This window comes from Vipera ursinii (assembly GCF_947247035.1).
Source record: "Vipera ursinii genome assembly, chromosome: 3".
NCBI classification, from domain to species: Eukaryota; Metazoa; Chordata; class Lepidosauria; order Squamata; family Viperidae; genus Vipera; species Vipera ursinii.
Genome location: NC_139516.1, coordinates 142,528,197 through 142,542,551, shown reverse-complemented (window position 1 = coordinate 142,542,551; position 14,355 = coordinate 142,528,197). Strand labels below are relative to the sequence as shown.

The 14,355-nt window shown below is 39.5% G+C and overlaps 1 protein-coding gene across 2 annotated transcripts in view; it reads left to right on the top strand.

Moving 5' to 3' along the window:
* Positions 1-14,355, top strand: part of SLC22A23 (solute carrier family 22 member 23) — a 101,369-nt gene that overhangs the window by 26,903 nt on the left and 60,111 nt on the right. For both annotated transcript variants that reach the window (XM_083358392.1, XM_083358391.1), the window contains exons 2-3: positions 7,754-7,857; positions 13,063-13,217. In XM_083358392.1, coding sequence (XP_083214518.1) covers positions 7,754-7,857; positions 13,063-13,217 — 259 coding nt within the window. The remainder of the gene's footprint in view (positions 1-7,753; positions 7,858-13,062; positions 13,218-14,355) is intronic.

Genomic DNA, 14,355 nt, shown 5'->3' with positions numbered 1-14,355 from the left:
AGAAGTGAAACATTTTCAAGAAAAACCCAAGAAAATCCATTTGCTTTTAGGAAAAGCACCTTCGGGACAGCCGTGACCTGGATGATTATCTCCTTTGTTCTCCAGCTGGACAAGCCTCCATCCAAGCTAATGATCTGCTGTTAAGGATATGAGCAAATATAGTTACATGTAATTATCTAAGGCAAGCTTGGGGCGGGGTGGAGAATTGCTGCCCACACAATGGCAATGGTGCACGATTTAAAAATAAAGATGTTGGTGTCTGCTCATGAATCTGTTCCTCTAGATGAACCCATAAAAAGCCTTTTTCATGGCTTCACTTTTTCAAAATATTCTACACAGTAGCTGAAGCGTCAATTAACAATTGAGCTCTTTTCACTTAAAAGGTGTAAATGTAAGATTTCACACTCCTTTGGTGGTGAGAATGACAGAGCACAGCATGCCTGGCATTCTTACCATGGGACTTGCCTGATCTGACATTCTTGGGGATATTATTTGTCCCAAACAGTATAGAAAATAAACAAGGAGAAGGAGAAGAAATGCAAAGACCTATCTAAAGCAAAGATAGCACCAATAGTAATGGGTGCCTTGGGTGCAATTCTGAAACATCTGGACCTCACTTGAACATTGAGAAAGCCACTATCAGTTGTAAAAGTCAACTTCACTTGAAACAGCTTACATTCTGTGACAATCCCTTCAACACCATCAAGCAACATCTGCCTATCCCGGGACCTTGGGAAGGACTCAATGAAAAATGTCAAATCCAATCTAAACATCTGGCTGACTGTGAAAGCAACCATTATAATAAAACATTCGCTATCCTTAGGGCACCATGCAAACAGAGAGAGGCCTGCTTTAGGAACCCTTGAATTAGACATTTAGGGCAATCTTCCTGGGTAAACAAGAGGATTGGTGCGGGCGCTGGGAGCAGCCTAGAAAAAGGGAGAGATTGCAACCTAGTGCGAAAGTTTGTTCTCCAAGATTGTGGGTTCGTTTCTGAAGGTTTCGTAACCAGGCTAGGTAAATCTTTAGCGGTGTTGTTGTCTAGCCTGGTAATGAAATGTTTGGAAACCAGCCCACAAGCTCAGAGAATGAACCTTTACCCTCATCCTACACCCAAACTATTCAACACTGTTGCAAACATTGCAAACTATTGCCTTCTAGTACACTGTCACACTCAAGGTCTCATCTCAGAATGGTTGAGATTGGCTTATGGATAAGTTTTGAGCCTGATGATATGTTTGGATATCTTAGCTGTGGTGCTTTCAAAAAACGTGGTAGATAAGCCTTGCTTGCAAAAGGAGCTATTAATTAATAAGATTAATCACTGTTCTATCTTCAAATATTTTAAAGTTAAGACTAGCCTTTTCAAACTTGGCATTCTCTAAGTAGGATGTAACTTCAACTCAGCAGATTTCTAGACGGCAGGCCAATTCTTCCTGCAGACTCTGGTTGTTGGCAGTGCCCCCCATGTCAGAAAGCAGCAAGTTAGGAAATAGGAAATTAGGAGATTAAAATGATGTTTATTTAGTAAGATAAAGTAGAGAGGCAATGGATAGAAGAATTCCCAAGTGAAAGATTGGAAATTAACTCTGGCTTTTCACTCTGCTCAAATAACTGGAATGGAGTCTGTTACTTTGTGATAATTGACGAAAGAATGTTCCAAATAATATTTCTAAATAATGAAAACAGATCAAGCTTTTCAAAAGTAGGTGGGACCGTTGCCGTGGAGGGACAAGAAATTTTATCTTGGTTCGCATGCATCTTACTAAGATTACTTGGGAGTAGGAAAAGAAATACACTTAGAATGTTCCAGAACAATTTGATCTTAATAATCTGCTGCTGTATTGGGCAGATGATCTGTTTGTACCTGATGGAAAGAGAACAAGAATTCTTCCTTGGGATTCACTTTATCACTTTTTCACCTGGATGGCATTGATGTCCAGTTATGACTTCCGCCAATACGTATGTTTTATTTGGTCTTTGATGGTAGTATTTCGGTTGGGACTAAGGTCTTTTTACAACTCCAAGATGTAGATCAGAAATCAAGTCCACATCAAAGCTAAAATTATGTTTTACTATGATTGGCCATGGTTATAGAATCTTGCAAATATGATTATGTTTTACCTCCTCCCTTTGTCATACTCATGTGAATTAGGGGAGTGTCTGTGATATTTATTCATACTTTCTTCATTGTTTGGGCATAAGACATGTTTCCCTCCCCATTGCTTTGATGACAAATCTCTTCCCTCTTCGTCAAGACCATCTCTATATCCTCTTGCAGGAGATCATCAAAGTAGGTGTATGTAATTTTAGGGCCACCACCAGGTCATTTTTTGCGTCTACCTAATGTCAGATAAATGTGCAATGTGTCTTGCCTACTTAGATTAGATTTCAGTGTTGTTTTATGACATCTTTGAAGTTAGTCCATTTCTGAGACATCTTTGAAGTTAATCCATTGTTGAGCTGAATTTCCTTATTTCTGAACTCATCTCTGACTGAGAACTTTAGCATTCAACTTTCCATTGCACACTGTATGACTCCAAGCTTTTCTGCTTCATATCCTTCACATTATGACGGTGGGGTTGAAGATGCTTGCTCTTGCCTTGGCATTGCCCATTTGTTGGAATATTGACTTTACACAGTACAAGCTGATCCATGCTGCTATTCTACATTTCTTTGACAATTTTGTGTATGCTGTTGATTTTATGGTCAAGATAGATGTAAAAATTCACCTCTTTTATCTGCTCCTTTCCAAGTTTCATTTCATGGTATTGGCAGAATGAGTTGCAGATCCGTTACTTTGGTTTCTATTAGAGATAGTCCTTCACTTATCATCATTCATTCAGCAGCTGTATGAAGTTACAACAGTGCTAAATCAATTATGATTATGGACCGGAAAGTCTGGCCATCCCAGTACTCCTGCGGTCACTTAATTCCAATCTGGGTCCTTGGCAACCAGCTCACACATATGACAGGTTGCAGTGCCCTGTGATCATATGATCACCATTTGCAGCCTACCCTACCAGCTTCCCCGGAAAGTCAATAGGGAAGCCAGCAAAGAATGTCACAAATTGCTGGGAGAAGTCTTTCTCAGTTGTGCACCCTCTCAAAGCCTCTTTGTGCTTGTACCACACTGGCCATATGTGTACCCTTCCTCACCTTCCCTTGCTCCTTCCCCACCTGACAGCAGCCACTACTATCTGCCTCTACTTGCTTGTGAGTTTCCTGGGACTTTCAATTTCCTGTTAGCTTCCCCACTGACTTAGCTGTGGGAAGCCAGCAGGAAGTTGCCTTGTCTAACAACTGTAGGATTTGGTTAACAACAGCAACTGGAAGCTCAGGGAATCCCATCACTAAGCAATGCAGTTGAAGCAGTGCATGTGCAGAAGTTACAACAATGTCTTGATCTTGCAGGGGTGTCAAACTCAATTTCATTGAGGGCCGTATCAGCATTGCGGTTGCCCTCAAGGGGCCGGGTGGGTGTGGCCTGGGTGGGCGTGGCCTACTGGGTGGGCGTGGCTAGAGTGCGTATGGCCTACTGGGTAGGCGTGGGCAGCTCTACATCGTTCGCATCAAGGGTGCCTATGGGGGCCTGGGCAGGAGTGGGACAGATCTGAGGGTCTCTGGCAGAAGAAGGGTCTCTGGGCCAGGGCCAAGGCAGTGGGGGCCGTTCCCTCACTGTTTCCAGGATGGCTTTGCGGGCCGCATGAAGCCACTTCGCGGGCCGGATCTGGCCCCCGGGCCTTGTGTTTGACACATCTGGTCTAGAGGATCAGAGCCAAATTGTTCGTCTTTGGCATATGGCTTGAATCCTCTCTGCAGAATCTCCCATCTGTGATGAACTTCCTTAATGAAGAAAACTGTGGTTAGATTGTTCTGGCCCTGAAAGAAGCCTTTATGGAGAAATAGGAAACCCAGTTTGTTGTGGTTTAGCCACTTTGTCTCATGATGCAGCAGTGAGCATGCCCACTAGCTATCAGATATGCCACAGAAATATTATCTCAACAAAGGGATCGGAGAAGCAGATGATGGTTCTATTATTTATATTCCTGTCTGCCCATTTTGTCTAACAGACCTTCTCTGAATAGTTCATTGAAGAGATTTGGATAATGGGGCAGTTTGTGGTATTTGTTTATTGTGCTGATTTAGTTGAACAGCTTTCTTGAGTAGTGAAATAAAGATTCTTCATAGCAGGATGTCAAGCACCCTATCCTCAAAAAATATTAATGGATTTTTAAACGACCAATGTTTTTTATTGACCTTTAATAAAAGATAGGGCAGGGTTGGTATCTAGGTGGCACTGATGCTACATAAAATTCATTAATTGTAGTGAATTTTTGCCTGAGGTTTCTGCTTGTGTTAGTTATCCTTTCTGCCCCCATCCTTTTGTGATGTAGGAGCATTGAAAATAGTTCCTATTGAATTTAGTATTGGTTGTCTGAAGCTCTATATTTTGTTGCTTAACCCAAAAACATCACTTTCATAGTCCGAACAACTAGGATTTGGGGGAAGCCCTGAAGGAAGTATAATTAAACAACTTCACTTAAATATGTTTTTTCAGTCTGAACTGACTGTTCCGAAAGAGCTTCCAGCATTAAAAAATATTGATATAAACCTTCTTAATAATAATAATAATAAGTTGGAAGGGACCTTGGAGGTCATCTAGTCCAACCGCCTGCTCAGGCAGGAAACCCTATACCATTTCAGACAAGTGGCTGGCCAGTCTCTTCTTAAAAACTTCCAGTGTTGGAGCATTCACCACTTCTGGAGGCAGGTTGTTCCACTGGTTAATTGTTCTAACTGTCAGGAAGTTTCTCCTTAGTTCTAGGTTGCTTCTCTCGTTGACTAATTTCCATCCGTTGCTTCTTGTCCTGCTTTCAGGTGCTTTGGAGAATAGCTTGACTCCCTCTTCTTTGTGGCAGCCCCTGAGATATTGGAACACTGCTATCATGTCACCCTTCTCTTCATTAAACTGCACATACCCAATTCCAGCAACCGTTCCCTATATGTTTTAGCCTCCAGTCCCCCAATCATCTTTGTTGCTCTTCTCTGTACTCTTTCTAGAGTCTCGACATCTTTTTTACATCGTGGTGACCAAAACTGGATGCAGTATTCCAGGTGTGGTCTTACCAAGGCATTGTAAAGTGGTATTAGTACTTCACAAGATCTTGATTCTATCCCTCTGTTAATGCAGCCTAGCACTGTGTTGGCTTTTTTGGCAGCTGCAGCACACTGCTGGCTCATATTGAAGTGATTGTCCACTAGGACTCCGAGATCTCTCTCACAGTTACTACTATTGAGCAAGGTACCACCTATACTATACCTGTGCATTTGATTTTTCCTGCCTAAATATAGAACCTTACTTTTTTCACAATTGAATTTCATTTTGTTAGATAGCGCCCAGTGTTCGAGTCTGTCCAGATCCTCCTGTATCTTAAGCCTATCTTCTGGAGTATTGGCTATTCCTGCCAGCTTGGTGTCATCTGCAAATTTGATGAGTTCCCCATCTATCCCCTCATCCAAATCGTTGATGAAGATGTTGAAGAGCACTGGACCCAGAACGGAGCCCTGGGGCACCCCACTACACACTTCCTTCCATGTAGATGCAGTTCCATTGAGGACCACACGCTGAGTACGGCCTGTCAGCCAGCTATGAATCCATCTGGTGGTGATGCTATCTAACCCACATTTTTCTATCTTATCAAGTAGTAGGTTGTGATCTACTTTATCAAATGCCTTACTGAAGTCCAAGTAAATTATATCTACAGCATTCCTCTGGTCCACTAGTTTTGTCACTTGGTCAAAGAATGTAATAAGATTTGTCTGGCATGATCTGTTTTTGACAAACCCATGTTGACTTTTAGTGATGACTTTTGTTTGCATCAAGGTGTTCGCTGATTTGTTGTTTGATTATCTTTTCCAGAATCTTCCCAGGTATTGAGGTCAGGCTGATAGTTCTGTAGTTTCCTGGATCTATTTTTTTCCCTTTTTTGAAGATGGGAACTACATCAGCTCTCTTCCAGTCCTCTGGTAGTTCCCCAGTGCTCCAGGATCTTTGAAAAATATAGTTCAGTGGTTCTGAGATCACGTCTGCCAGTTCCTTGAGAACCTTGGGGTGTAATCCATCTGGTCCTGGTGATTTGAACTCGTCTAGGCTGGACAGGTGCTCACTTACCATTTTCTTGCCTATCTTAACTTGCGTTTCTATTCTGTTTTTTATGGCACTGGTTTTGGTAGGTTGGACTGTTTTTTCCCTTTGTGTAAAGACAGATGCAAAAAACGAGTTAAATAGTTCTGCTTTCTCCCTGTTGCTTGTCACCTTCTTATCACTTTCCCCCACTAATGGACCAATCATTTCCTTAACTTCTGGAATGCATTGTGATTAAATTCAAGATTTGTTTGAGTTAAATATTTAGTCAAATAAATGCCTTTAGATTGCTTCCTTTTAAATACTGTAATCTTTATTTAAATGGCTTGGAGATGTGGAACTATCTTTAAAAATCCTTAAGTAGTTAACAGTACAAACTGAAATTCTTCCCATTTTCTTCAAGGTGAACATCAGCTTTAGAAGATACCATAAAGGACATTTTACTGAGTCATTTCATGTTACTGGATATATACGAGCTTCCCAGAACTCTTAACAGCTTAACAATAATTCTTCCTTCTCTGATTACAGATGATCTGGCCAAACGGCTGCTATTACTTGCTCTGAATACAGAAAAATAATACGGTTGTTTACCATTTGCTTACATGACCTTAGAGATTGACCTCGACTGAAGAAAAAAAATGAGTTCTGGGTGCCATTAGAATATTTTCTTGTGGGAAATAGAAAAAGCTGGGGGGGGGGGAGGGCAAACAGAGTGATGGAAGTTGATAACCAGTAAACTAGTTCAATAGACAAAAGAGATACTTCTTTATATTGAACATTGCTAGCTCCTTGAAATTTGTGCCAAAAGAAGTTTATAACAACATTTTTTTGGCACAAAAAAAGCAGATGATGTTAGTAAATACATCATCTGCCTTTAAAAATTGGACAGATTTATTATTGATAGATTTACCACAGAAGATATCCATATTCAGAGAATACTGTATCTCTCAAAACTCTGAATTGCCAGAGGGAAGGAAGAGTGAATGACCAGAATTGTAAAATCTTATAATGGTCTAGTTATCAGCTTCTGTAAGCTTTTAGCTAGCTGCTTTTTGCTTTTTTTTTCCTATTGCTAAGACAGTTGTTAAGTGATTTTTGCCCCATTTCACAGCCTTTCTTGCCACAGTTGTTAAGTTAGTAACACGGTTGTTAAAGTGAATTTGGCTTCCCCATTTTTAATTTTTTATTTAATTTTAATTCCATTTATATCCCGCCCTTCTCCGAAGACTCAGGGCGGCTTACAAGCTTAGCAGTAGCTTGATTTTGTTTATCACAAAATCGTAAAAGGTAATCACATGACCCCAGGACACTGCAACCACTATAAATACATGGCAAGAGAATTTTGATCACATGTCCATGGGGATGGTGCAATGGTCATAAGTGTGAAAAAATGGTCATAAGTGTGAAAAAATGGTCATAAGTGTGAAAGATGGTCATGTCACTTTTTTTCAGTGCCGTTGTAACTTTGAACGGTCATTAAATGAATGATTGTAAGTCGAGGGCTACCTTTACTAAAAAGTGATATGTGATTTTGCTCCCAAGTATATGAAAATAACCCTGTCTACTTTAAATGCATCATCTTTTCTTTCTTTTTTTGTTTTTCAGTGGGATCTGGTCTGTGATTCTGCCTGGAAAGTTCACATTGCGAAGTTTTCTCTGCTTGTAGGATTAATCTTTGGCTACCTAATAACAGGATGTATAGCTGATTGGTAAGTTTAACTAGAATCACTACAAAATTACTCTCCATGAGGAAATGCCACTTTCCCACCTCTGGTGATGTTTAAATTTTTCCCCCTATACATTTCCATTTCAATGCACAAAAGCCCAGTATTTCACACCCACAGAGGAGGAATGGGTTCTAAAAATGGTAGAATTAGCAGAAATGAGGAAAACTGACCTGTCTTGTTCAGGATAAAACCACAGGTGCTTTTATAAAAGACTGAAAAACTTTTATGGACTTTTTGTTGAAAATGGAAACAAAGTGAAATAGTGATTTCTGGATTTGAAAAACAAGGGGCTGAACATGCAATAGAAGGAATTTCTGTAATGTAATTTTTAAAAGGGAGAAGGGATAATAAATTCACTTGCAATTGCGAAGAAGATCCGAAGTCACTTCTTTAACTATCTTCTGTTCTTTAATTGTTTCTGCCCCTTTCTTCTGACTGTTTTATATATTTTTACATCTATCTTTTATCCATGTAAAAATCTTTAATAAAGTTTATACGCACATACTACAAGCACAATATTTCACAAAAGACTTGCTACTGGTTGATATTGTTGTAGTGCTAAATAAAGTAATTTTAAATAATAAAAGAAGGCTTTTGAGATAATAGGGATGTCTTAAGCTGATCTGCTTGAATTAAAGCTACCTTCAGCTCCGTTTTATGCTGAAATTCAGCTTCTGGTATCTACCAGCTATTGAGGAAGTTTAGGGAGAATAACAATACTTCTTACCTAAAATATTCTATCCCTGTATAGAATTGTAATGCAGCTTTCCATTTACATTTGCAGCTCCTAATGCCAGGAATTCTACTGGGGCAGAAATTCACTAACACCAGCTTCACGCATTTCCATTTGCCTTGATATCATAGCTTGACAGTTCCCCAGACAGGTTTTTCTAATTGATAATTTGGTCAAGCAGCTTTTCAGTGAGGTTGTTTGGATCAAGAATTTAATGGGAAAGGGAGGGAAGGAAGAAGCATCAAGAGTAATTATCTGAAGCCAAACAAATGTGCCTTATACTTATTTTATTTACTCAGAGTTATATATTCATCTGCTATCATCAGAAAATCATCCAAGTTTTATAGGATAAAAAAGGAAAAAAGAAATTCGCCTTTCCCCCTCCCCATTTTACTTAATGGTGATTTTGCTGGTTTGAATTGGGTAAACAATATCGTGAAATAAAATCATGATTTAGAGCTTTGGTAGGAGCATCTTACAGTTGCTTGGTAACCGACAGAGACTGAGATTATGTTTTATTAAGCAAGCTAGGTACCTGAATCTGGATTAGATGCCGGGGCTTTTTATCTAGATGATGGCTGCAGTCTATCGCAGAGTTATTGTAAGTGGCTATTTCTACCTGCTTAAGCTTCCTAGCTAGATCTGGCTGATTTGGAAAGCAGGCTATTTTAGGGACTAGATATTTTTATTTCCTTAAAAAAAACTACAACCAAAACAAATTATTTTCTTAAAATCCTTTTAGAATTGTCATTCTGTGGGTAGATTAGGAGTAATTATGTGGTGAATGGACATTTAAGAAACTATAATATTAAGTAGGTTTATTCTAGGATATTTTATAAAAAAAATACTACTAAGTTGGTTATTTGAAATAGACCAATACAATTCACTGGCTGCTTGATGCAATTCCATATCTTTTGCAAGAACAAGACAAAAAAAAAGGTATAGTGTTTTTTTTCCTGTTTTTATTTTCCCCTTCTTGCACTGCTCACTAATACATTTTCTTTTTTCTTTTTAATGATTTTATTGAATAAGACAAATTCACATTGTAGAAAAGCTTAAAAGTACTGTATAATGCTATAAATAATATTCCTAAGAAAAATGATGTATGGGATTTATCTAACCCAAGCAACAGAACTTATGTTGCTTCTCCTCCTTCTCCTCTCCATCCCTCTAGCATGCTTCTGATCTTCTCCAAAGGCCTTCCCAAAATTCTGGAGGAAATTTAGTGAGGTTTGGGTTAAGTTGAGGGGACAACGAAAGAATTTCTTTTGATGGTAGATTCTATACTGCCAGGAGAAAGCCATCATTGGCTATAAACCCATCGACGTTTTCAAAGCCAGGTTTTAATCCTAATGTTTATAATCACCAAATATCTATGGTGATTCTCAGTCATCCAGGTCATAGTTATCCCAAAGGTGCTTTTTCCACAAGGAAACTGAACTTCCTTGTTTTTTCTTTGAAGACGTCTTGCTTCTCATCCAAGAAGCTTCTTCAGCTCTGACTGGATGGTGGGGAATGGAAAGATTTATATACTCCTGCAGACAGATGTTCATTTGCATTCTTTTGGCAAGTTTCTGGAGCTGCCTGGAGCCTTATCTGTGTCTCTAGGGTCACCTGAATAATGCAAATGGGTGTGGAGCCTTCTTGGAACTTCTGAAAGGACTGTGTTGTAGACTGGAGATAGATGATGTCAGATCCTTTCCCCCACCCCACCCCATTGAGAGAGGGCTGCTCAATTTTGACATAGTTGGCCTCCTTGACCCCTCTTTCAAACCAGCAGTCCTCTCTGTCCAAAATGTGTCAAAACTGAAGAAGCTTCTTGGATGAGAAGCAAAAGGTCTACAAAGAAAGTCCAATTGCCTCTTGAAAAAAAGCACCTTTGGGATTTATAATTACCAATTTTCTGCCAGGATCTCCAACATTATATTTTTGAGGATCATATAGCTATGGAAACCTGCCTTTTCACCTTCCACATCTAAATTCTACAGTACTTTTCAGTGGTTTAAAGGCTTATTTTCCACATAAAATTAAAAAGGAGGCCAGCATGTTCTAAAGCAAAGGACCAACCTCCAATTACTTTTATTACCAAGAACTCCTTTGGATTCCACGTTGATTCTCATAGGTCCAGCTAGTCCTCATTTAACCACAATTGGTCATGTGACCATGACTTAAAGATTTTATGGCTGGCTCCTCTTATCAACTCTGCTTGTTGGAAGCCAGCAGTGAAGCTTGCAAATGATGATGCCATGACTAAGGAACACTAGAGTGGTTGTAAGTGCAAGAACTGTTTGTTAAAGTTACTTTTCCAGCATCATCGTAACTTTGAACAGTCAGTAAACAGTGCAGTTGCTAAGTGACGACTCCTGTATTTCTTAGAGAGAAAAAATGTCGAGTGATTGCTTTGTCTCCCCCACCAAAAAAAAAAGAAAAGAAAAAGGCATTTTCTCTGAGTGCCCCACATGATTTCAAAATGTGAAATACAGGAAGTCCTCGACTTATGGCTACAACTGAGCCCAAAATTTCTACTGCTAAGTGAGACAGTTGTTAAGTGACTTTTGCCCCATTTTATGATCTTTCTGGCCACAGCTGTCAGTTGAATCACTGCAGTTGTTTAGTAGCATAGTTGTCAGTTCCCCATTGACTTTGCTTGTCCAAAGGTCACAAAAGGTGATAGCTGACGGTTGCAGTGTCCCCTATTTATGCAACCATCATAAATATGGATCGTTTGTGTGGATCGTTTTCACACAATGTTTGTGTGAAAAATGGTCCTAAATCATTTCTTTCAGTGCTGCTGTAACTTCAAATGATGCTAAATGAAAGGTTGTAAGTCAAGGACCACCTGTAGGGCAAGAAGATTGGAGAGTCCTGGTCTTGAGAATCTCTGGCTTTCCAGATACCACTGTGTTACACTTCCTCAAATCCCTTAGGTTTAGCCATGCTGACTAGCGCTCCTGAGAATTACAGTTCAGCGACGTAAGGAAGCTGCAGCATTTTCATGCTTGTTGCATAAAATGAGGGTAAAGCATCAAATAAAAACAATTGTGCTTTTAAAAAATTATTATTGTTGTAATTATTTGGAAAGAAAACAAGGAAGGGAGGGAGGGAAAGAGAAAGTAAGAAAAAGAAAAAGAAAGAAAGAAAGAAAGAAAGAAAGAAGAAAGAAAGAAAAAAGAAAGAAAGAAGAAAGAAAGAAAGAAAGAAGAAAGAAAGAAAGAAAGAAAGAGAAAGAAAAAGAATCTCACCAAACGTTCATCTTTTGTACAAAATAAAACTAGTTCTATGTATATACTCATATGTTTTAGAATTAAATTGTTCAATTTAAGTCATACAACGCCCAAATGTTTAGGTAGCTATCGTAGGAAGATTCCCTTTGGTAAAATGATTGTTTATAAAGGAGAAGTAGGTTTCTCTGATTGTTGTATAACCAGATGAAGAATGGAAGCCCTTTCACTCTTTCAGTGTCAATTGTTTTGCAATTATAAAAGAGAATATTCACTTTCATTGTCCTCTTGTTAATTTCCAAAGTGTTAGAATAAAATCCAGAAGATTATAAACTTGTATAAACGAGACTACAAAAAACCCCACTGTTTCTTCCAGAACAAACTGGATCCACGTGTCTATTGTGTGAAATGCTACCATACCTATAACATTATTTATTCCTAATTGTACTTGGTGACATTCATTTTTGTGGGCCAGGAAAGCTTAGTTTCGAAGGGACGCGTACAAACTTCAAAAATAAATAACTAGAAGCAATAGAATATCAGCCAAAGTTTAACATGATTTTAGCCAGGTTGATTTTTTTTAATGCAGGCATTTTTCAAAAGATATAGGTGGGAACAAAGCTTATTCAGACACATTCACTTCCTCCCTACTTTTTTTGATATGATGCTTATTTTTCATACCACAATTTATATTCTACACAGAGAAGGCTCCAAAATCAATTAATGTAATGGTGTTTGTTTGTTTGTTTTTTTAAAAAAATACATCCAATCAGAATCGTAAATCTCCAGTGAGATACTGTCCCTAAATCATTTTGGAAATATTTTATTTATTTATTTTATTCGATTTATATACCGCCCTTTTCCCGAAGGACTCAGGGCGGTTTACAGGGCAAATTAAAAAAAAATACAATATACAGATTAAAATACAATTAAATTAATAGCCCCAACACTTTAAAATTGAATTTAAAACCTTAAAAAACCCCAGTCCAGGCCGGCCAGCTCAAATAGCCAGGTTTTTAAGTCCCGGCGAAACCAACAAAGGTCGGGGGCGATCCGGACTTCCACCGGCAGCTGTTTCCATAGGGCAGGCGTGCCCACCGAGAACGGTTTCTTTGAAATTGGCTGGGGAACATTGTACCCGGTGCAGAACTCTAATTTGCAAATGGATAATATGGAACATGTAACACATACAGTAAATGCATGTTTCCTTTTGTTCCTCTTTTCTTTTTTTAGGGTTGGCCGACGTCCAGTCCTGCTCTTCTCAGTGTTGTTCATTTTAATATTTGGACTGACAGTGGCCCTCTCAGTGAATGTGACCATGTTCAGCACACTCAGGTTCTTTGAAGGGTTCTGCCTGGCTGGAATAACCCTTTCCTTGTATGCATTGCGTGAGTATTGCCTTCAGAATGCATCTTTGTAAACAAAAAATATGTTTATGTTATAAGCCTCATGCGTTTTCATATGATTGTGCTAAGAAGATTGAGCACCAATTCTATATATATCTCATTACTCAATTTCTTCTTCTGTCAAATTACTGAAAAACTAATCAAACTAGCCGGTGCAGCTATGGTGCAGAATAAGTGATGCAGAATGAAGGTAACCTAAGGAGGGGAGTAAATACTCTGTTGGGTCACATTTAATCTAGCCAACCAAGTATGGCAAGTTAGTATGCTCTGGGAAGTATACTGTATGGGCAGGCACGATTATATAGACCAGATATGTCAAACACAAGGCCGGGGGGGCGGATGTGGCCTGCGAAGTGGTTTCATGTGCCCCCCAAAGCCACCCTGGAAACAGTGAGGGAACGGCCCCCGCTGCCTTGGCCCTGGCCCAGAGACCTTCCTTCTGCCAGAGACCCTCAGATCTGTCCCACTCCTGCCCAGGCCCCCATAGGCACCCTTGATGCGAACGATGTAGAGCTGGCCATGCCCACCCAGTAGGCCATACGCACTCTAGCCGCGCCCACCCAGTAGGCCACACCCACCCTGGCCATACCCACCCGGCCCCCTGAGGGCAACCACAATGCTGATGTGGCCCTCAGTGAAATTGAGTTTGACACCCCTGATATAGACTATACAAGATTGCCTCTTCCATCCCAGCCTTTAAAAATAATTATGCGTTGAAGCCAAATGCCTTTTTCATTGGCCACTGCATCAAAAACATATTTTGATTGCAACTAGGCTCAAAGCCAACATTTCACACTAAAATTTCTCTTTCCCTTCCCAACCTACTCCCGAGTTGCTTTGGAAAACACTGCGCACCCAGATCTTTGAATCTGGGTAGACCAGATATCCTGATTTAGTACCCATAGCAGCTTCCTTTGATTTTTTTTAATGAACTGAACAAAATTCTCATAATATGTCTTGGGAACATAGAAGTGGGATGTAGGTCACAGGATACAATACCACATAAAAAGATACAGGCATGCCACTTAATGACGCAAAAGCTTGTTAAAGATTATCTCGAACAGTTAGAAGACCTTAGGGTTTGTGGTCCTTGTTTTGACACAGTGTTATTTCACCTAAT